Source organism: Mollisia scopiformis (genome assembly GCF_001500285.1).
Source record: "Mollisia scopiformis unplaced genomic scaffold LY89scaffold_4, whole genome shotgun sequence".
NCBI classification, from domain to species: Eukaryota; Fungi; Ascomycota; class Leotiomycetes; order Helotiales; family Mollisiaceae; genus Mollisia; species Mollisia scopiformis.
This window is the reverse complement of record NW_017263584.1, coordinates 551083-574385: the sequence shown is the minus strand read 5'-3', so window position 1 is coordinate 574385 and position 23303 is coordinate 551083. Positions and strand designations below refer to the sequence as shown.

At 45.8% G+C, this 23303-nt stretch overlaps 7 protein-coding genes across 7 annotated transcripts; 2 read left to right on the top strand and 5 right to left on the bottom strand.

The window, feature by feature from the left end:
- Window positions 1-181: 181 nt before the first annotated feature.
- On the bottom strand, window positions 182-2135 carry LY89DRAFT_729226 (uncharacterized protein; the record flags this gene model as incomplete). The annotated part of the gene is made up of 3 exons (XM_018219359.1): window positions 182-491; window positions 539-1929; window positions 2091-2135. The coding sequence occupies 3 exons, from the start codon at window positions 2133-2135 to the stop codon at window positions 182-184; spliced, it is 1746 nt and encodes a 581-aa protein (XP_018076076.1).
- Window positions 2136-4066: 1931 nt separating this feature from the next.
- Window positions 4067-4941, top strand: LY89DRAFT_729225 (uncharacterized protein; the record flags this gene model as incomplete). Its single annotated transcript, XM_018219358.1, has 2 exons — window positions 4067-4690; window positions 4747-4941. 2 exons carry the CDS (start codon window positions 4067-4069, stop codon window positions 4939-4941), a joined length of 819 nt encoding a protein of 272 aa, XP_018076075.1.
- On the top strand, window positions 4792-5677 carry LY89DRAFT_681140 (uncharacterized protein). The gene is made up of 2 exons (XM_018214213.1): window positions 4792-5137; window positions 5193-5677. Exons 1-2 carry the CDS (start codon window positions 4984-4986, stop codon window positions 5525-5527), a joined length of 489 nt encoding a protein of 162 aa, XP_018076074.1. The 5' UTR covers window positions 4792-4983; the 3' UTR covers window positions 5528-5677.
- A 1801-nt stretch (window positions 5678-7478) lies between these two features.
- Window positions 7479-8461, bottom strand: LY89DRAFT_714779 (uncharacterized protein; the record flags this gene model as incomplete). The annotated part of the gene is made up of 3 exons (XM_018218154.1): window positions 7876-8461; window positions 7696-7821; window positions 7479-7528 (listed from the first exon to the last, which is right to left on the bottom strand). The coding sequence occupies exons 1-3, from the start codon at window positions 8321-8323 to the stop codon at window positions 7479-7481; spliced, it is 624 nt and encodes a 207-aa protein (XP_018076073.1). The 5' UTR covers window positions 8324-8461.
- A 958-nt stretch (window positions 8462-9419) lies between these two features.
- Window positions 9420-10325, bottom strand: LY89DRAFT_714778 (uncharacterized protein; the record flags this gene model as incomplete). Its single annotated transcript, XM_018218153.1, has 1 exon — window positions 9420-10325. One exon carries the CDS (start codon window positions 10323-10325, stop codon window positions 9420-9422), a length of 906 nt encoding a protein of 301 aa, XP_018076072.1.
- Window positions 10326-17422: 7097 nt separating this feature from the next.
- On the bottom strand, window positions 17423-19108 carry LY89DRAFT_576011 (glutamate decarboxylase-like protein; the record flags this gene model as incomplete). The annotated part of the gene is made up of 4 exons (XM_018208820.1): window positions 17423-18086; window positions 18137-18753; window positions 18818-18845; window positions 18927-19108. The coding sequence occupies 4 exons, from the start codon at window positions 19106-19108 to the stop codon at window positions 17423-17425; spliced, it is 1491 nt and encodes a 496-aa protein (XP_018076071.1).
- A 1444-nt stretch (window positions 19109-20552) lies between these two features.
- LY89DRAFT_576402 (mitochondrial carrier) lies at window positions 20553-21744 on the bottom strand (the record flags this gene model as incomplete). Its single annotated transcript, XM_018208837.1, has 4 exons — window positions 20553-20590; window positions 20661-21010; window positions 21060-21479; window positions 21575-21744. The coding sequence occupies 4 exons, from the start codon at window positions 21742-21744 to the stop codon at window positions 20553-20555; spliced, it is 978 nt and encodes a 325-aa protein (XP_018076070.1).
- Window positions 21745-23303: the final 1559 nt, after the last annotated feature.

Genomic DNA, 23303 nt, shown 5'->3' with positions numbered 1-23303 from the left:
AGACTTTCCTGTCTGATTGGCTTGGCATATTTCTTTAGAGGTTGTTGATTCACAGCATTTAGTAAACTTGAATCTGTGACAAGTGATGGCTCAACTCACACACAAACTGCGCTTAGATATGCCGATATAACATGAGTCAGAAGAGGGCTTTAGCCTTTCATTTCGTCCTCAGACTGCTTTTTCAGGAGGTTGAGAAGTCATCGTAGTAATTGTACAAGACTTGCAATAGAATTGCCTGCGACCCCAGTTCAGTAGTAGACTTTGAACCCCATCGAAGATTCTCCATAAGCCGGACATTGCGGCTCACGTATTCAACCACAATTCTTTCTGCTTCTCTTTGAGTGTTTACATCTGGTGGCGTTGGTTCACGATCAGCGTAAAAGCTTATGAGTGATTCGGGGAGATTTCTTTCCAGTATGTTGGGCCCTGGGTGAAACCCCGGAATAGTAGGCACTTTTGGAATAAGAGTGATGAGTGGCATGTTTAACCATCTGTAGGAAGTCAGGGTGATCTGATATTATCTTCAGGGGTGTCTTACGTGAGCTTCCTGAAATGTTTCATGCTCCCCATCGTCTTTAGAACATCCCAAGGGCCATCCCCGTCTTCAGTGTCCGGCCATAAAACTTTCAGACCGATTGTGAGATAGGCAAGGGTATCGTGGACCTTCGATAGAGATCTGTTAAGCTTCTCGCAATCCAAGCGCTGGTTTATGGATCGATCATAGACAAGATCACAGTCAAGCTCTTCCAGTTGCGGGGTAGAAGAAAGCAGAGTACCCAGATTTGTTGCCTCCATTGCGCCATATTTCAGAGTCAGCTTTCTCAAGTGGGAGGCTATAGGCAATCGAGTTTGCCATGTATGGCAAGGAGAGCACAAGTGCAAAGCGAGTGACTCAAGTCGTGGAAATTTCAAAAGCTTCCAGACCTGCCTGTCGACGTGGTACATATCCATTTCAGTATGATCTTCCAAGTCAACGTAGGCACTCTTTTTTTCATCTTTGTCCATAGAAAAAGTGACAGACGTGACACTAGCGTATCTGGATACTGCTTGCATAATACATGATATGTCCAGAGCATCAAAGACGACACTCTCCAGAGTGGAGCACTCGCGAATCCTAATGTCGATCGTTTTGAGTTTCTTTGACCGAGACAGACGAAGGAGAAGTAGACCAACAAACACGTCGAGTCTTCCTTTCTGCAAACCACTGAGCCAATGCCTACGAGAAACATCTGGCATCCTGGAGATCGTCTTTTCGCAAAGGTCAAATTCCTTCCCAGAGAAAGAACCTTCACGCGCTTCGAACATGTTCCAGAAAAGACCCGATGTTGGTGATGCACCGAGAATCTTGACACTCTTGAAATATTGCGCCAGGTTAGGGCGATTGAGAATGGTACGTAAGAGTAGATATGGCGGTGGTCCGCACCTCCATGGGAATGGTGCCCTTTTGTCCCTCTTACTCTTTGAGATTTCCTTCAAATTGCGTTCCTTCAGGACATCAAGTGGAGGCCATGCTTTATCGAAGTATGGAATCCATGAGAAGCTTTGATACAAGTATTCTTCGACTATCCGGTGAAGAAGACGGCACACAAGGCTGATAGAAGCATAATCTTTCTTCGTCGCCGTCTCATCTCGGATCGCAGGGTCTTTCTTGATTATGATATCCCCTTCTTCAGCGACGGTGCATTCTTCGCGGTTGAGAACATCGCAGACGGAGCGCCAAAGTTCTACAGGAAGATACGTCCATGAAACTGGGACTGATATAGCTGTCGCCTGTGTTTCGTTTAGATTGAGATCCCGAGAGTCTTGAGATGCCCAAGTTGGGTGATTTTGGGGAACTTGTCCTAAACTGCTTCGTGGAAATTGGTCTCGCGGGGTATTGGGAACGCTCGAAGTTTGATCTGAATTGTCCATACGATGCCCAGAAAGTGACTACGTTATTGTCAGTAGACTGATTGATTCCTGGGAAGCATGTTGTATCCCCAGAACGGTGCGCGACGATGTCTGATGTGCATTCCCAACAGGTCCAAACATCAAAACTTGATCTAAAGACGAAGAAGGATGATTTCACAAGCTTCGTCGTAGTGACTCACCTTGATGGCAGAAGTTGGCTCTGCACGCAATTCTCGAGCTATCATGGTAAAGAGCGAGCAAAATGATGACCACCTATGAGCCAAACAATATGCGCAGTGTAAAGAAATATCCAAGCCAATAATAATGATTTATCCGTGCGACTGAAGCAAGGATTCGAAACATTTTCATGGTATAAGACGTAGCTTAACAGAGAAGAGCAAAAGATGGCTGCCAACATGAAAAGGGCAGGAGCGACAGGTTGTGTTTGCGAAGCAGGTTCAAACAGGAACTTTCACAACTTCACTTAGAACACGAACTCAATCATGATGAGCTCTACCAATATGGACTATGCGCGTGCTAGACATATACAAAGAAATCTTTTGACTTTCAAGATTGAGGTGCAGATCGACATAGGAAGTCTTTGGGCAGTGATAGGATCAAGAGTCTCCCAATCTCTGGACCACCGTTTTCGATATTGACCGGAACCCTCGAACAATTATGTATCTTTCTCCGCAGCCGGAACTCTCCCTCCAGATACGTTGATAATGGTAGTGCTGAAGTTGGCTCTGGTGTGGATATGTTGATCGCCGAAAAAAAGACTTTGAAAGAAAGATCTTCGGGTACAGCTGCCAAGTTCCGATCATGGAAGATGTCCCAAGGTCTGGGTAATTTGCGATGATATCGTTGGGAGGAAGCTGAAAAGGGGCTCACTTTTCCCGTTTCAGACAAGCGAAAATCCATTCCGTGCACTCGCAACGTTCCGACTTCACTCCAGTCAGACAGAACCTTGAAAGCTTCCAGAACTCTATTCTCCCCGTTGCATCACAACCTCGTCATTGTTGTCAACGTGATGGTACGTGCTTGTTTAAGCATATCAGTGCTCTGGTACTGGTACAACATGAAAGCGGATCAACGAGATTCTTGATAATCGCCAAGTTCCTGTCACTCGGCGACACCGATTTTGTGCTCACGAGAAAGACGGGATGTCCCCACGGATACAATACTCCCAGCGGACGTTGATCTCTTCTGAGTGGAATAGCAATTCCATCGCGAAGTGCTGCAGAGATTCATGGAATCGAGCATGGTGTTGTCTCGACTGACCCCACTCATCCCAAACGACACGAGACCGTGGAAATTCCGGCAGCAGTTCAAACTTTAATCTGAGTGCTTGTTATTTGGATTCGGTTAACAGCCCCTCCTCGTACCCTGTAAAATTACTTGGAGGTTTCCATGACATAGACATGCTCAGCCTTATAAAACGTTCGATACGAGTCAGAAGTATCTTGCCTGCCGCTGTCAAGCTCGAGGCATGAGACGATACGGGGTAGATCCAGGGATGGCTTTGGCTCCAACCTACCATACAAGGCCTACCCCTTTTGCGGGAGAGACTTCTCTCGTCATGATACTGGTGCAGATTACTTTGTCAAACCCACATTTGCAGCCGCAGAACATCTCACCAACCCCGGATTGGTCAATTGTTCATGCGTCAGGAACTTCGTTCCATGTAAGTAGAACACAACCGTGTATCCCTTTCCATGCCATCTAATCTTCTTAGGGAGTCTCTTCTTTCTTCTCCCAACTAATCGTCTTATCTTCACACTCGTTCTTGAACATTCTTTCCGTGGCGGCCCTGTTGTGTTTATTATTAGAGTTTTATGTATGCGGCCTAGCGGTGATTGACTGATATTCGGACATCCTACTTGTTCTTACACTCTTTGTTTTTATTTCGACATCTTACAACTTTTGCATATCTAGTGTTTCTAGCCTTTGACAATATGGTAAGCCTCGTCTCTTAACAATATCTTATCTCGAGAGGAAAAAAGGAATGCTTCCCAATGCTTGACTCTAAGACAAGGCATGTTCATGCTATTCATAACTTTTGCTTTTGTCTCACCTCTCTTACATCATATTCTTATGCCGACTCATTGGACGACACTGACTAATAGTACTTTAGGTCGACTTGAGTCCCAGACTTTCAATAGCGTGCCTCTACAATATGAAGTCTGCTCAGCCTAAGCATGACGACGTTGGGACACCGGTTTCCGAGATTTCCTCGCTCTCTGCAGCACAAACCCCAATCGACGATGGAAAGCATGTTGTCATCTCCCCGGCGGAGAAGGCAGCTTACTTTCCTGACGAAAAGATTTGTATGCCCGTTGGCGAAGGCATTGAAGTACATCAATCTGGTCCTAATAATGCTTCTCGACTCTTGCCTCCTCCAATATACGAAGTTGGTGAGCTCCCAGAACGACAATACCGGCCGCCATTCTGGAAGAGACACCTGCTGTGGATAATGGCCGGTGTAGTGATACTGATTATCCTAATTGGCATCCTGGTAGGACTTGTTGTGGCTTCTCACAATGGGAGAAGTGGTCAGATGAAGCCAATGGTCGTGAACAATACGCGAAATAGTGTTGCAAGCTCCGGGCTGTTCTTGAAAGATGGGACTTGGAACATGCATATATTCTCCCAGAACACGACAGGCGGTATTAGCTTGCAAGTCGCACTGGACGGAAACAGCTTCAATCCTCCTCAGAAAGTTCCTCTCACTATCATGCCTAAAATTGGCTCTCCTATGGCGGCAACTGCGGAACAAGATGAAGCGACTGGCGTAGTTATGGTGGGTGATGTTCTAAACTCCTTCGTCGTTCGCTTCACTAACATTCAGATTCTCAGATCAACCTCTTCTATCTTTCTGGCGAACACAATATCACCATGTCAGCTATCACTTGTGCATCAGGTTCTGCGAAATGCAACACCATCTCTAATTGCCTGCTTCCTACCAACATACCCGTGAATGAGTACACCGGCCTCTCAGCGGTCAATGTCAATGACTCTGAAGACTGGAGAGTCTATTATCACGACAACTAAGGTTTCATCTCCCAACTACAAGGCAACTCGTCCGGATTCGATATGGGGGAGCGGATCGGTGGTTCGGGGTTGAATGCTACCTCGATCGCTGCAGTAAACATCAACTCGACCACGAATAATATCAACCTGTTCTACGTTGACAGCCTTTCGGAGAATCTATATAACATGCAATTCACTAATGGTGCATGGACTACTCGTAAGCCATTCCATACCACATATATGCCTAGTAAGTTCTGGCTGATGGTATTTAGCACTACCTGTGGCACATAGGAGCTTCGACGCCTGGAACCCATTCGCTGGTCTCGGCGCTGCGTACAGTGTGGGACTAGACCAGCTGCAGGTCTTCTTCACCGGCCTCGACCAGAGAATCTACCAATACATCGGGTCCAACGCTTCTCAGACAACGAGCACTTCCTGGTCACAACAGCCTAGCAGCCAACGCCTTTGGTCAAATGCTGATTATGTCGGCGCCGATATCACGGCTGTAGGATGGAAGAACCAAATCAGATTCTTCCAGATATCTCAGGGGAAAATGGCCCAGGGCACACTCAACAATCAAACATGGTCTGAGACTTTTGTTGCTTGAATAAGAAGGCATATTCAAAGCCCTGTCGGAAGGAGGAAGTGAAGTATAGAGTTATATTTAAGTCAATTTAAGGTAAATAATATATATATGAGTTATGAAGAGGGTGGGCGTCTGTTACGATGGCCAGATCTCACGGTGAGTATATAATAGGGCAATTATATCTAATCGGGCTGACTATACGATACCTGTTTAGCCAAGTCTTGGTCACTATAGATTCGTCTAGTGTGTTGCTGCTGTTACTCTTAACTCCGTTGTATGATGACCTAGCGGTCCGACCAGCCAAAGTAAATAGAACCTCACCTTCTGTTACCAGCGATTCATCTGATGTTTTTGAATTGCTGAATCGGAAAGAGACGTTGAGTCTGACCATGAGTTCTTCCTCCGCGGATGACTCCCTACACCTCCACATCCCCACAAGAAAAACGCCCACTTGTTTCCTTGGTATAGATCAGTTCTCTTCATCACAACAAATTTGAGTACTTGATATCTTACCTCTTTCCGTACTTTCAAATGCCACTGAAAATCAACAATCGCAATGGCGCAAATTATGTTGAAGGCACTTCCGCTTCTGCTCATCGTTGTTCCCTTTCTAACATTCTCAATCTGATTACAGTTCCCTCAGCTCATTTGCATATAAATAGACGCTGGCTTCGCGTTCTGCTCCTCGAAGCATAGATACCGCCATGAAAGTCCTAGCCTTAGCGCCATGAGCTTCAAAGGCACTGTCCACGGCGTTGCTTTCTACTCGAGTGGTACTGTCTAGGTAAGGTCACGACCCGACGAATCTGAGTTCCGAATATACTAATGTTATGTAGGAAATGTACTCTGAGTTCTCTAGGAACTATCTGGAGGTAAACTTCCTTCCTCAGGGCAATTCCACCATGGGCGCAAGAAATATACTAACTCTATGCCATTGAAAACGAGATCGTAGCTAATGCAACTACTACTAAGAATGTCTTGATCCGCAAAGATGTCACTCTCATAGAAGCTCGTGATCGCTCTAATTAGATCTACGATTCAGTCCCTAGCCAAACCTGGTGAGCAGCTGACGAAAGAACTACTCAGCAAAGAGTTCAATATCTGACGACTTTTCAGGTGCTTGCAATGTTGGTCCTAGGACAGGGAACTGTGTCCGACTTAGCTGTTCGCATAATTTAGCTATTTATATCTACAGTGGTTTGAGTCAAGCTTTCTATTCCGCAATCTTTAGTACTTAGCTGATGAAAGCCGCAGAATCCAAACGACTTGACTCTCGCTTGCGGCGGTACTGGCAATTATGCGCAGAATTTGTGTAATTGGACGGAATAGTAGCTTCCGGGACAGCATTGACAGGTTGGAGGACAGATCTTCGATGTGGGATCGCATAATATGGGTGTCAGGGAGGATAGTTGCTAAGATTGGAGGCGAAGTTGGGAGGCGGCTTCACTGACCTCGCGACAAGCCAGGTTTTGAGACTTACTGATCCACTGACCGGAAATCGACATTAAATGTTGATGTCATTTTTGGAACGAACTGGGGATGAACGTTCCTTTTCTTTGGCGTAGTCATCCTGAGTGATTTGTCTTGGTGAGAAAACGTCGCATTAGCTTTGCCCGAAGGCACGAATTCCTGTGTCGTCTCAGACTCTCAAAGCCAGGAATTTAGAATAGAGTCAATCTTGTCATCAGCCCTGTGTTAACATGAGCAATTCAAATGTGGATTTATATTTGAATATGTTGGACCTTCCATAGAGCGGATAACAGATTGTATCTGGGTAAGGTAATGAACGTGATTTATTAGAGCTTAGGTTAAGAAAGGGGACGCAAAGAAATCAACGCCATGCGAAAGAACAGAATAAAGGATTACACAACCACAACCAAACTCGATTAAATGCCAGATTCCGTTGCGGAAGAGGAATAGACCTGAAATTCCTAACCCAGACTCCTGAAGGTATCCTTCTAGAGTCCTGCTATCAACCTCTAACAAGCGGAGGACTTTGCGGTTGTTGCACCGTAAGACAAGCTGTTGGAAGCACAGTATTCAGCTGTAAATCACGTGATATTTGCATGTGCTGTGAGACGCGGCTACAACAAGCAGCAGGTGCTGTACTAATCGTGGTATTGCGTCTACCCTTTAACTCGTACTACGTCGTACGAGTTATATACTAGCTACTGCATAAATCTGCTTACACCACGTGCTTCCATACGAAACGGCTAGTCCCGCTAATCCTGTCTGATCTTCCGGCCCGGTCTCAGCCAATGGGGTGGCGCCTGGCCTATACTCCCGACACAAGCCATGGTCCACCTTGACCCATCCTGCTTTGAATTATTTATTCCATTCCACCCATAGAAAGATTTGAGAGCACATACCAGTCATTCGTGACCCGCACTGAGTATCCACTGCACCGAACCAAGCGGAGGCGTCGGATGCCAAGCATGTCCCTTCCGAATACGCACATCTGAAGAACATAGCATCTCCATGCACCGCATAAAGATTGCTCTTGCTAGAGAGCATCTGGCCATTACACTGGCTCAGAAAAGCGGTCTTAGCAGAAACATAATCTGCCAGAACCGTGTGGCCGCAAGAGATTAGCGAGTCACCCCTGCGAGCCAATTTATAGGTCTCGATGATAACCCCGCTCTCCGGTTGTATTGATGTTAAATTATCTGGGACGGAGACTGGAATGTGCGTATTGGTGGAACCATCATAGATGTAGACGCCATTTGGCTGCTCGATAGACACAGTGAAGGCTTGCGAAGTTGTAGCCAGAGGGCTAAGGAGCAGAATGTGCTTCACAATACTGGTGATTGAAGGCATTGTGTCGAAGATGGTAAGGAGACGGGGTTTGATGGTAATAATATGTTCTCCGCTACTTTTGAAGCCAAAAATGATGATAAGCTTGAGGATTGCAGGCAGAGGAAGAGTGGTTTGGTTGTTGACAGCTGGTAGAGGCGGAGAATAAATATACAAAGTGAAGTTGTGAATCACTCGAATCAGATTCAGGTTCTCAAATACAACAAATGATTGTCAGACTGACATACTATGTGCATTGATTCAGCATATTCATGAAGACATATGTGTTATTCAGTTCCTCACACCTACGCTACTTCTTTTTAGATACTTCTAGAAATACGAAGCCTCTATATCAGACGTTGCAGCAACACACAAGCTCTTTCCCCCTTTACAAAAGTTTTTGAAAGTTGGACATTAAAATCCTACGCGACGTCCGCTGTCTTGTTCCAAAAGGACAACTCGCATTTTGCAACCTTGAACCCTGCAAATAATTGGAGCCGAGATGTAATTGGGACTGAAAAGGCCATACAAGCCATCTATTCGGATACTATAACGGTTGGATGTCAGTAGAAGTAGTATCGAAAAGCAGTAAGGATGCCTCATCGTCGAGCAGACGCGGACTCTCCAAAAGGCCCGGCTGATACCTCTTACCCCAGCCAAATAGGGATACCAACACTTTTTCTAGGCCACTCACACAACTGATTCTCGAGCTGTAGATCCTTTCCTCTCGGCCTGAAAAAGAAACTTGAATCGGGCAAGAATCGAGGGGACCTGACAGCAATATCTTGACAGCAGTAATCTTGCTTGCCTTTCGCTCAAAAGTTAAACGGTTTCTCTCTCCTCCTTTTGGGTTCTGGCGAACCATCTTCAACGTGCTGGCCTTTTCTTGAAGTTGCATCTGCCATCCAAGACTTTTTTATAATTTGTTACATATAAATGCAATCTCTTCCAAATTAATGTGTATTGTAGCTCGCAATATTCAGCAAACGTTACCAATGCCACTTCAGATGGGTATCTATAGTTAAATGTCGGCACCATTAGTTCCGGGCAAGTGCAGGATCATTTCCCCTTCCTTAATTCGAAGGACATCAGCATCAGTCACTCGCGGAACAGGCTATGGTTACTTCAACAGAGCTCTGATCTCATTATATCTCGGGATTAGTTTCCCTGCTCTGAACAACCCGCTATTAGAAGTCTTACTCCATCCTCCACCGAACAATTCCAAAGTTGTTATCCCAAAGGCTCGTTCCAACTCCCACCGCCTATTAAAACAGGGTGTTCCAATACTGTACACACGAAAGCCTGGTACAATCGAGAGAGGGCTCTCTACATCGCTTTTTATCACAGCCGCACATGCTCTGTCGAGGCGCTGCTGGTGGAATTCAACATTGTTGGTCATAATTCTTCCATAGGCTCTTCTTTTGTTCGCTAGCTCTTGCTCCAAGGACGGTGCTACAAGGAACAGTTCTTCTATGCCAGTGAACAACTGGAGCTCAGGCATTGAAGCGAAATCGCGCTGCGAGAACATGTCGCTTATATGGGAGGTCCAGTATGATGAATCGAGTACGAGGAAGCGAATCTTCGCTACTATTGGAGAGGATTCCAAGAATGACATGACGGGCTCGACTTCGTGTTCGTTCATGGCATATGGTAAATCGCCTGTGGATGTGCAGTAGAGGAAGTCGGTTGCTGGATTAAAGTATATGGGACATGTTGAGTTGGGAAGCAAAGAAGGGTATACATCTTTGGAAATCTGTCGCGAAAGGTGACAGGTTATCATCAGAGGCGGCATCGCAAAACTGTAGGAGTATGAGCGCGTGGTTTTGTCGAAAATAGTCTTGATAAGACGAGGTATGATCTCATGATTCTCTAATGCGAGCGAGAATATATTTGCTTGCAACTCTATTGGAAGTTTGGTGAAGGAGGTGAATGATTTGAGGCCGTCAGGGATATCCTTCGGGGATGGTGGCCGAATGAGTGGTGCTTCTTTTGGAGTTGGCGCGCGTGTTAACTGGACATTGCCCATGACGGTTGTGAAGACAGTTCTGATGCTTGGAGAAGAACTTTAAGGTAGTAATTGAAGAGAACACGAGGGCTGGCAAAGATATAGACTAACTAGAAGCACGCGCTCGAACAGGGCGTTAATCACGAGTTTAAGATTAAATTGAAAATCGGGCATGCTAACCAAAATCCCTGGGCGCCACTCTAGTACTCACCTTAAATCTGCTGTCACCTCAAATCCTAGGCACCACTCTAGTACTCACCTCTCCACTCTCACCTCAAATTCTGCTCTCACCTCAAACTCTGCTCCCACTTCAAATCCTAGGCCCCACTCCAGAGCTTACCTCAAACTCAAAAGCTGATAAACTCTGATAAATTCTGATAAACAATTTGATGATGGAGTGAGAGGGCGAGAGAGAGGGTGAGTGAGAGGGGTACCCGGTACGAGGTGCCCGGTACGAGGTGTTGTGGAGAGGAAAGAACTTTTCATATTAGTTCTACGAAAAGCTAGAAAAATAGTTAACAGCAATAGGGTTATTTGACAACAATAATATAAGGAGGCGATGAAGAAGGAAAGATATGTCACTCAGCATACGTGCAGCAAGCACACTCCAGTGACCAAAACTCCTGCCACCAAACTCTAGTTATTAGTGAATTATATTTCTATATCAACCCCGAAAAGCCGTCCACCGTCCAACAACTCTCTCCTCAAAATCTATATAAACCCCGACCGCCCGAAGTTTCTCCGGATTCTTTAACAATATTCGAGCACCAAAAGAAAATGTTTTAGGTGCGTCTGCACCGGGCACCTCGCACCGGGCACCTCGTACCGGGCACCACGCACCGGGCCCACGCACCTAATACATTTTCTTTTGGTGCTCGAATATTGTTAAAGAATCCGGAGAAACTTCGGGCGGTCGGGTTTATATAGATTTTGAAGAGAGCTGTTGGACGGTGAACGGGTTTTCGGGGTTGATATAAAAATATAATTCACTAACTAGAAGCACGTGCCAAAATAAGGCGTTAATCACGAGTTTAAAAATTAAATTAAAAATTTTAATTTTAATCACAAGTCAGGGCATGCTAATTAAAATCCCTAAGCGCCACTCTAGTATTTACCTTAAACTCTGCTTTCACTTCAAATCCTAGGCGGCACTCCAATACTCACCTCAAGTTCTGCTCTCACCTCAAATCCTAGGCGCCACTCCAGTACTCACCTCAAGTTCTGCTCTCACCTCAAATCCTAGGCGCCACTCCAGTACTCACCTCACCTCAAATCCTAGGCGCTACTCCAGTACTCACCTTAAACTCTGCTATCACCTGAAATACTGGGCGCCACTCCAGTACTCACGTCAAACTCTGCTCTCACTTCAAATCTTGGGCGCTATTCTAGTACTCACGTCAAACTCAAAAACTAATAAACTCTAATAAATTCTAATAAACAATTTAATGAAGGAGTGAGAGGGTGAGAGGGTGAGACTTACATTCTTACCTAGTTGCAGTGTTTAAGGGAGAGAAGGAAAGAAGGAAAGGGAGAGGGCAGAGGGTGGGTATATATAAGTGAGGGGGAGACTAAGTTTTAGACTTTAGCCTAAATCTTAAAAGGGTTGTTGAGCGAGAACTCCAACTTTTTGGTGAAACCTTTAGTACGTCATAGCGTGAGGTGACTCGGGTGGGTGGAAATGAGGGTGGAAGGATGGGAGTGAGGGTGGGTGGAAAGGAGGGAGACGGTGGAAAGGTGGGACGGTGAGAGTGAGGGAGGAATAAATGAATGAGGATAAGGTATTGGGAATAATAGTAAGGCATTTAAATGTTGGGGAAAGGAATTATGAATTTAGAGGTAAAAATACAATAAAAACCGAGTTTAAGAAAGGGGATAGAGGGGTTAGAGTTTGAGAGAGTTGAGAGTGAAAGATTGATGAGGTTGATGAGGTTGAAAATGTTGATGTTGTATTGAGCTACAGCTGATGTAGAGAAAGGAATTGTTAAGGTTCTGGGTTTCACTGTTAATAATAATATTACTGCTAACTTCTAAACCTTTTTTGAGCGATTCATGATGACGGACCTTCGATCCCCAGCACGACGTAGTTATCATAAAATGAGAAGAAGATGAGGAAAGACGTTGCTTTTAACGTGGTTAGGCTGTGTTTAGTTTCTAGGTGATGATTCCATTTATGCCGATCGTTGAACTCTAGCCTATCTGGCTTTGCAGGTCGGAACACTGTCCAAACTTGCACAAGTCTTTGGCGTTCCTAGACGAATGTTGGAGGACATGTCGGAGGAACTTTGCTTCGTGACCAAAATCTTCAAATCGAGAGACACATATTTTAGTCACAAATATAAGTACCTACCTGGCTTAAGACAATGAATACACTAATTGACTCGATTCTACAGTATATAGACTTTTGGCTTTAAGACGAAATATAACTTCACGGGATGAGCAATAAGGTCGGCAATGCCGTTTTGGACGACGCCCAGTCTTCGGGATCTGGTATGTCTCGCTTTCACGGGCTGATTAGCTACTAGCCGAGACAACGGTTCATCGAAGGAGCTTACAACGAATTAAACGTTTATCGTCCACACGTATTCGACAATATCTAGGTGCATGCAATAGAGGAACCCTTGACGGATCTTTCGTTTTCGAATTTGCTACTCCCGTTTTTTAAAACCATGCACTAGGTAGAGCGATACGGAAGTTTTGTTTTTCTATCGTTTATATTCATTTGTATCACATGTGGTGTCGACTAAAAGGTCAAGTCATTATTCGATAGCCATGTCTCCGGCTGTAGAAGGTCTACTGCGATGACTTTTATCTAGCAAGAACACAGTGGCTGGCTTCGGGAGGCGATGACCGCTTCGTGTGACTAGACCGTCAATTAGAAGGGAGAGCTGTGCGGGAAATCGTTCACCGTATCCTAATGTTAATAACATTGAGACCTGGGCTGAGGCTGAGCATGTTCACTTGCGCTATTGTGGTCAAGTGAAGAGCCCATCCTCGCAAATAATTCGTGACTCGATCGGCTTCATTAGGAGCCGACTCTATCCCATCATTGACGAGCCCTAGATCGGTCAAGGATAGCTTTTCTGACACTTGCGATGTTGGAGTAATATTTGTGGCATTGGTGGCCATCTAGTAGGTAGACTCGAGTGAAAGTGAATTATACGAGAATCTCTATGGAGCAAAGCTCTAGTGAGTGTATGGACAATATTTCATTTACAACCTTCGAAAGATCAGTAGAAAATAATGGGCTCAAGATTCCGGAGTGGTTCCATGGCCAGCATGAAACCAGCTGAGGTAAGCCAACTGGTCTCTTTCATGTTCATCTTTGGTTTAGCCGGCAACATGATGGATGTTGGTCCCGGATAGGGCATGGGGAAATAACGTCTCAAGGTGGTAGAATGCTGAGCAACACTGATCAATGTTGGGGACCACAACCACAACCAGGTCAGTCGGATAGCTGTTCTGACATTTGACAATCTAATAATATATTAATGTCGAATTCCAACAATTAGCTGTGTCTTAATAATAAAAACATGAGATGAAAACGTTATATTCACTTGACAACAGAAATTCATTGACAGCAGAATGCTAATTCTGCACAAGGCGTATAGGAATGATTAATAACCATTGAGGAAATGGTTGAGCCACAGCTCCCAGTCTTCTAAGTCACAACCCATGTGGTGGCAGTGGTGGTAAACAAGTGGTTGGTGAGAGAGCTTACACCCGGGAGAGGTGCTCCTTGAGCCTTTCCGCGTTAACTGAAGGCATTCACCAAAACTTCATTCACTCATCTTGAAGTTCGATAGAGCTGGACTCTTGATTTGAGGTTCAGACGCAGCAGCGATTCACTAAATCTTCACAGTCGCACAAGATTCGTTCCTTATTCGGTTGTCACATGTTATGTTATGCAGTGTGCCTAATCATATGCTCGCTTGCCAGAGATATGGAGACATACTGCTTGAAATCGAAGAGAATACACAAACAGAATTTAAATGAAGATCTAAAGTCCGTCGGCAATCGCGCACTTCAAAGCGGCATAAGTTCTTTCTTCTTCAGGTCAAAGTAAAATAATCAACTGACAAGAACCTAACATAAGAGTGGGGGTGACGCTGTACAACATTTCAGCCTAACCTCAACATGCGTCCGTGTGGCGCATCAATCCAACATGTTGGCAAGGAGAACGTCTCGCACAAATAACCCGGACCATGAACATTCCCCCGGTGGCGACAACCTTTGGGTGTGAGCGCCTTGCCTAATCTGGCCGAATTTTCCTATTGCAGTAAGGTGTAGTGGTCAAAAATGCTGGACTGCGATAGGTTTAACCTTTAACCTTCAACTTATAACTTAATCTCAATCTCAATGCCATTAACACTCAACACTAGTAAGGAAACCACAAACACCTATGTCCGCACAGAAGCCACACCAGGCCGCACCAACCACATGTACCAGTGTTTGAATAGTCCTTCACAGTTGTTCTGCGGAAACAGAAAGATTGGCGAAAGGCAATCTTTTTATAGAAGAGAAGGAAGATTTGGTGGTATTTGAGGCTAGATTTAGGAAGGGGTGGAGTTTCTTTTTTTCTTTTCGCTGAAGTGTACGGCCAATTCACCGGTCTTTTGCAGATTTGTTTGTATTTAGACGAGAAGGTGGCGGGATTTAAGGTTAGATTTGGGAAGGATTGAAGTTTTAACTTTTTAATTTTTCCTTTTCGCCGAAGTGTTTAGCCAATTCCCTGGTTTTCTGCAGATTTGCTTGTTAATAGACATGAAAAAGAGGACAATAGAGTTGCAGCGGGATTTGAGAAAAGGTGAAGTTTCGATATTTCTTTTTCGCTGAAGTGCACGGCTGATTCACCGTTTACCGGCAGGCTTGCGTGTCCGTTACCCCACTGTCCTAAACTTCTCAACAGATATATAAACTATTCGTCCGCCCGTCTTTGTTCAACTATCATATCCTGATGGTGTGCAAGTTGAGGTAGGAGGCACCATTTCACACCTCATAGAGCTTATGGGGTTACTCTTACTGCATTCGGCCTGAACGACACGCGGAGAGCTCTTAATGGCAACAAATGAGGGAATATGTTAAGTTAAAAACAGAAGATAAGTTGATAATAGGAAAACAAGTTGATAGCAGAAGACAAGTTGACAATAAAAGATGAGTTGACAGCAGAAATAAAACAAAAATCTTTCTACTTTAAACTAGACAATACTGAACCAAAAAAAAAAATTGTAAAATTGAACTCTCATCTACCTAAAATGCATATACACGACCAGAACAATTGCGGAACAACCAATGTTGGGCAACATGATATCGAATCCCTGTTATGAAAAAACTATTCAAGAACGGTGGAGCGATCTTTACATACCCCTCACTTTCAGTCTTGTTTCCCGACTTTATATTCACGCAACGTCTAACCCTGTTTCGACACTCAAGAAAGAACCAGTGATTCGAAGAAAGTGAACATTCACGCCTAACTTGCGATTTATCGAGCGTTAACCTTGACTCTGTTATTCACTTTTCTTTCCGAACCGACCAACCTCGTCCTCCTCAATGAGTATATAATCCCGTCATGATCCGTCTTTCGATATCTTCCAAAACGCACCACAATCGTCACGTTAGCAAAGAAGAATGACATGTGACTCGCTTTTCTTGGTGGTAGCCCGGAAACCGAAAGTTTGTGCATTGTCTAATCAATAAATCAATGCTATGTCGGTCTATCACCGTGCATACTGAGATACTCTGGAAACGAGAAAGTTGACAACAAACTCTAGCAAAATCCTGAGACGAAAAGAACCGAAGACCTTAACAACATTGTGAGCTTAACAGCAAGAACCGACACTTAGACAATAACCTATTCTAGGACGAACGGAAACATCCACATCTACATGTCACCGTGCCACAGCATTAGTAACACCTGGCTCATCGTGACGTCACTAACGCGGTACTGGCACTGAGTTGGAAGTTGATAAAGTACTTTATCGTTGAGAAAGTTTTCGAGTGCAGAAACGGTGTTTATATACCCCACGCTCTCAGAATTCCCTTCAACGATTCGAGGAACTTATTTAATTCACCCACATCATTTCGTTTTGATAGCTTTCCACAGTACAGTCACACGAACAGAGTGCCATTCACCCAGCACCTTCGTCCTTTCGAATTCGAAAACTAAATTCCCTTCAAAGTACCGGTAGTATATAAGCTCCCTTCGTATCCTCACTCAAACATAAAACCCCATGAACAATGGGCTTCCATTCGAAATAGTTCCATTGCTCCCGGCTTTGCTGAGGCCTTATATTTCTGTCTACATACAAGTTGTGTTACCGTAGATATGCTTTTAGTAAAACCAAGAACGAGAGCAAGACGAAAATTAACAGCAGTACTTAGTTGAGAACTTGTTTGTGCTTGACAACAAAACCCAAAACTAACAAACAATCAACAAACTCCCAATCCCACTCACGACATTAAGTTATAGTAAAGCTTGAACACAACAGCATGCATTGAGCCGGGTTACTTCGCCAGGTTCTACACATCTCCAACCAATGTGGTGCTGAAGGTAATTTATCTTGTAGTTTATCTTGTTGTTGAAGGAATATCTGGCAGGGAGTTGGGGTGTTTATATACCTCGCTCCTAAGCGTGCTAGAGCACTTGCCCAGACCTCCACTCCATTCACCGGGTTTGTTGACAATTTTCGACTTTATTTCACTGTTTCGTTACGGGTTTGATTCCATAGGATGCTTCACCGTTCCCTCCCGAGCGCTTGCCCAGAGCCCTGTCCTATTCGCCCACTTGTTTGACCACGTTCGAGTTTTGTTCACTGTTGTTGCATATCACATATGGAAAATCGCAATAGAAGGCCATGCATTGTTTTGCAGCTATGATCTATCAAGTCCATGAATATTCAGCAACATCAAAGAAGCGAATTTCAGTGTATCGTTTTGTTTTTGTAGTCGTAAAATCGTATCAATGAGCAGAATTTTCCCACCACCATCCAGCCATCCGAACTTTTCAGATCCCCACCCTCCCAAACCCAACCAAGCGTAGACGTCCATCGGTATACCGCAGCCTCCTAACACGCTAAGCGAAGTTGGAAAGGAGTAGTAAGTGAAAGAAAGCGGGAAGGGACTTAACACACTGCATGCGTCTTTCCACTCTTGCCCTGCAGACTGTGCTTCTCATTTCTGTAATGCGGGTGGTTGTGGGTGCTCTTGCCGGAGTGGGTAGCGTGCTTGTGGATGTACTCTTCGTTCTTCTTGATGGCTTCCTTGTCCATATCATCAAGGACTTGCATGCAGAGCTTGATGTCACAGAGGAGTTGGTCACAACGGGATTTCGAGAAGTCTTCACGGACGACAACACGGAGCATCTTGAGATCTTCGGTGTGGGGAGCCATGGTGTAGGCCGGTACGACCCAGCTTCGTTGACGAAGTTGGTGGGCGAGAGCGAACTCATCGTAGTGCTTGTCGGCCTTGGGGTCGAGGCGGAATGCAACGAGGGGGAGGCCGTCACCAGATTTCTTGGACATGATGAGAAAACCTAATTGTTGGAGGGACTCGGAGAGGTAATCTGCGGTTCTGGTGAGGTTGGTCATGATGGAGCGGTAACCGTGCTTTCCAAGACGGATCAATTGGTAATATTGACCAATGACTTGAGAGGCTCCCTTGGAGAAGTTGAGGGTGAAGGATGCTTGGTCGGCACCGAGGTAGTTGATGTTGAAGACCAGCTCCTTCGGGAGGTACTCTGGAGCTCTCCAGATGACCCATCCTACACCAGGGTAGACGAGACCGTACCTAGTTTTGTTAGAAATATTTGCTGACCGGAGTAAAATCATTTGACTTACTTGTGACCGGAAGTGTTAATTGAAACCACCTTCTCCAGTCTGAAATCCCACTCAAGCTCGGGAACAACGAATGGAGCCACGAATCCACCAGAAGCAGCATCAATGTGGATCACAGTATCAATGTTCTTCTTGATCAAGAGATCATTGACAGCCTTGGCATCCTCATACTCTCCAGTATAGGTGGTACCCAGAATGACACAAATACCAATGGTATTCTCATCCACCAGGTTGACGGTCTCCTCTGGATCAATCACATATCTATCCGGTGTGCAGTAAACGTACTTCTCCTCGACCTCGAAATATCTCGCCGCCTTCTCCCAGCAGACCTGCACAGCAGAGCTCATGACAATGTTTGGCTTGTCAAACGGCTTGCCCTCAGCCTTACGCTTGTTTTGCCAGCGCTTCTTCATAGCTAGGACTCCGAGCATGATAGCTTCAGAGGATCCAACAGTGGATGTGCCAACTGCGGCCGCACCTTCGGAGTTGACGGGAGCATTGAACAGACGGCCGATCATGGACACACATCTGTTCTGGATATCTGCGGATTGGGGGTATTCTTCGTAGTCGATGAAGTTCTTAGAGAAGGATTCGGTCATCAGGTCCTCGACCTCTTTTTCCTGTACGCAGATATTAGGTTAGCTTCCACTGGAGGTGAATATTCCGGAAGAGCGGGAGACTTACCATGAAGGTGGTAACGAAACTTGCCAAGCTGTGTTCCTGACATTAGCTAGATCCAATCATGCTGCTGCGGGTAGGATCAGGAGATGGAACGTGGGGAGATCGGACGTACTTGAGCATGGGGTTGCCATCTAGACTCAAATCGTCCTTGATCATTCGATATGCCACCTCCTTTGGCATCTCCGACTCAGGCATCTCGTGCTTGGGGAGATCCTCTGCAGCAAATCGGCTGCCATACACCGTAGTGGTGAACGAATCATCGGCACCTGCGGGAGCAAGGTTCAACTTCGCCATACCTTCGACGAGTGGAGCATTGACGTCCTTGTCTTGGGGGATGGAAGCTAGATGGACCATGATTGCGGTGGTTTGGCTGAGCTTTTATGTGAGGTCGTGGAGTGATTGCGGAGGAATTAGAAGTCGAAGAGGACAGTTTTGAGGCAATTTGTAGAAAGGGGAAACACGAAGAGAGCTTCCTGAAAGAGCGAGAACGGGGCAAAGTGGTTCTTAAAAGCGCGAGACTTGCGTTGGGTTGGATTCACTCGGCTGGCCAGGCGAGGGAGGGACGAGGGACGATGGACATGGTGGGGTCAGCTCCAGCTCCAGCTCGTCAAGCTTCACCCTTGACCAGGATGAGCTGTCTCACTTCCTTGGCATAAAAGCTTGACACGACCAATTGCTCGCTGGCACGACTGTGTAACTCGGTCTATTGGCCGTGTGTCTGCTTCAAACTGATAGCTCCCGTATATTCCGTCCTAGGGTTGCGCTCCATCGACCTTGTTGTTGAAGAGGGGATCCGTTTCACGCTGGCAGAACACTGCGTCATCATTCCCTGCACTTCATGCCAAGCCAACGTTTCCCCAGGTCTCTCAAAATACCATATCGACCGGAAGTCAAAGACGATAGAGTGAGTGTTCGTCCCACGCCAAAGAATGTAACTCACGCCAAGTCCCAACAGTCGTGCTACGTCGTGCTACGGATCACCAGTTACATCTCTCCACATGACCAACATAGCGTTGCAATGGATAATGGGATGTTGCTCGTTTCTTTCTCTTTATCTTTCTTTTCTTCTTTGGCGACGCCCCTATCGCTTCCCGGCTACGGATGACTTTACGACTGTCCGTGGCTGGTGTACACTAATCGATATTCGATGATGCAGGCACCGTGCAGGGTGCTGGATTCTTCATAGGCTGGCTATCCATGATTTGTTTGGGCCAGCCACGCAACTTTCCTGTGGGTAGCTTGCATGCATAAACCCCATCGTCATGTCCTAGTGTGGAAGCTGAGGGTTGTGATGGATAGGTCTGCTCGATAAGATAGATTTATGGAGATCCCGCCATTGGCTCTTTGTAAGGAAAATGGTGATTGGTGGGGATCAAAAGCTCCATAACCGGCTCCTTCGGGCACTATCTACGAGATTCACTGCCAGGTAAAATCGGTCACGCATGTAATCATTTAAGCTCGCCCTCATTAGAGACTCAGTTTCCCAGTGTCGTCTATTCGTGTAGCAGAGAGAGAAGACCTATTGTACAGACGCCCAATTCTTTTTGGGAATCAAGCTCGCCCCTCCTTCAAAACAACAGTAGGAACGTCTATGCTCTAATAGAAGAATTTGAGAAGAACGATCAGAACCAACCCAAACGATGCAGACCCAAACGAAGTGCAGCTCTATCCATGCGAAGACTGTGCAAGCGAATTGCCCGCTCGCTTTCCCACCGAAATTCCATCCTTCATTCACTTATTAAGATTTCGAGATCTCCACACCACCGGTAGCACCAACTAAACGAGTCAAAGTCAGTAAATGTGCAGTGGTAATATTCGACTATCGAAAGAGCTCAGGGATACTTACGAGCTTTCTTGACATCACCGTATATGGCAAATTGTCCCGCGGTCAGAGTGCCCACCATGAACAACCGCGCACCAATACCGGCATAGGATCCTCTAAGACCAAGCTCCTTGGCGATCTTGATCAAACGGGAGGTGGTTCCCTCTCCTGGGAGACCCTTGGTCTTGTTGATCTTCGACAACATGGTATCGGCAGGTTGTGAGACAATAGCAGCAGCCATACCAGCAACGAGACCGGATCCCAAGTTAATGGTGGTCTGCATGGCGTCGGAGGTGGTCTTCTTGTCAACCTTGCTGTAGATGAACTCGGCAACCTTCTCGTAGACGACGAACTTAGCCATGGTATATGGAACCCTAATTCTGCATTAGTATCCCACTCTCGCCGGCAAATTATCATACTTACTGCTTGAACAGGATAGGTCCGAAACCAGCATAGAAAGCACCAACACCCTCGTTCTTCAGCATCTTGCTGAATCCGCCAACGAGACCATTGGCATATGTTGGCTCGGAAACGAGACGAATACGGGTGGCCTCGAGAGGGCAAAGGGCAACATCGGCGAAAAATTCAGCGATGGCGGCAGAGGCCAAGTAGACGGCTGTTCGGTTGTTGGAGGCAGTCTCATATCCGAGGATGTTGATGGACTGTTGCTTGAAGAGTTCATAACCTCCAAACTTGAATGCGCCCTGGAGGAAATATCCAGCAGCAGTCGGGCCAAAACCGGTCAAGAGAGCACCAGCCCCCTCCTTGGCAATGACTTGTCGGAATCCACCAATGAGACCTCTATTGTATGTGACGGGGTCGAGTTGAATTCTAGTCTTGACGCTGTAGTGATAGAATGTCAGTGAGAGGTCTTGTTATCGCGCCGAAAGGGCCATTTCAGGACAGGTATCGGCTGGTGAAAAAAACTCGAGACTTACACATCGACGGGTGTGAGAGCACCGTGAGTTACTGAACAGCAGATTGCACCAGCCAAGGCGAATCTGGAGTAGAGAGCAACACCGCTGAGCTTCTCGGGGGTATTTGCTGCGACCTTTTGGACGACGGCATCGACCTTGGACGAGCCAGTGGAGGTTGCGGGTGAGGCCATTATGTTATATGTGTGTATGACTAGAAGAAGAGGATATTAGGAGTGAGGGCAGATGTGGAAGATGCGATGTCTTCACGAAGGATGAATAATGGTCAATTGGCGTTTTGATGGAAGTTGATGAAGAAGCTCGGATTTCTAGATTGACCAAATCTCTCAAAAATTTCGGGGCTAGCGTCGCTTTTCGGAAAGTTTCGGCTGCCATATGCTGCCTGGCCGGATATAAGGCAGAAATGCTCCATCGAAGACCGCCAGCAAATTAGGGCCGCACGTGTGCGCTTTGACGCTGCAAATAGATTCCGCGTTTGCTTGAGAAGGAATTTGTGGTAACGGGGGACATCAACTTCAAAAACATTACTTCTCGTGATGCATCTGTTCCTGTTGTGACGAACATACCTATTTCTTCTTACATCGAGCCTCTATAGAAAGAACCTCATAATGGTGATAGTAGTATCGGCGTTGGAGTGCATAGTTCGGAGATAACGAAATCAGCCTGAACGAGTTCAAGTAATGATCAAGGAGCAATATCTAAACCCACTATTTGCTTTCTTGACAGAATATTACACCTTGTCTTCCACGGCAGAAGGGATCATTGCTCATTTGAACAAAGTGATCAAGGAGCTTGGTATGCCTGTATTATGTTAGTGCTTGTTTGTTCCTTGAATCTGTTTTCAGCATCGTCACAGATATTTGTCTGTCATCGTATGTCTTCCATATCAAAGCAACTTTCAGACACAAGAGGCTATTGTTGAGACTTGATTCATTTCTGGGTGTGGATCTGTAGCACTGCGGATTACACAAAGTCGGACCAAGGTGTCCTCATTGCTTCAACTCATATTCCCTCGATAATTGTCCCTCCGTGTTCTGTTCAATATCCACGCTGAGTTCCTGCATCTTGAGACTGACAACTTAAGTCCGGTCGTGCCGCAGAATGTCCATCAATGATCCGAATCTGCTTCTATATTGTTAGAAACCAAGCCAGAAAGGAGTTCGGAGGCAGACCATATCAATTTCTAACCGAAAGACTATCCATATTAGCACTCATCCTAGAAATTCTGCACTCACTCCCCCAACTTACATTGCTCTAATCCTCCTGCGCTGAACTCTGACGACAACCTCCACCTGTCTCTCCTCCCAATCCTCTTGACATAAACCGCATCGCACATTCTCATAGGCGCGCCGGACTGGTTTGATTAGGTTGATGGGGCAGTCGTAGCAGTTTCTCCAGGCTTTGATGCATGTCTCATGCTTCGTCCAGCTGTGGCAACCGCAGCCTTTGTGGTGGAGGAAGATGTATTTGCACATTGCGTCGAAGGTTGAGTGCAGTTAAGAGGTTGGTGGCGCTAGTGAAATCGCTTAGAGAGGTGTTAGGCGAGAGGCGGTCGTTCCTTCCACTTACAGAGATCGAGAGTGTCCGACGTGTACTTGGTTATTGGCGCAGTAAATTTCGTCGAAAGTTGATTTGTTGATATGTCGTCCGATCTTTGGGTTTGCGCGCATACACCAAGATGGTCAAGGTGGATGAGACAACTTTGGAAGTCCCTCCGCAAATTGACTTCGAC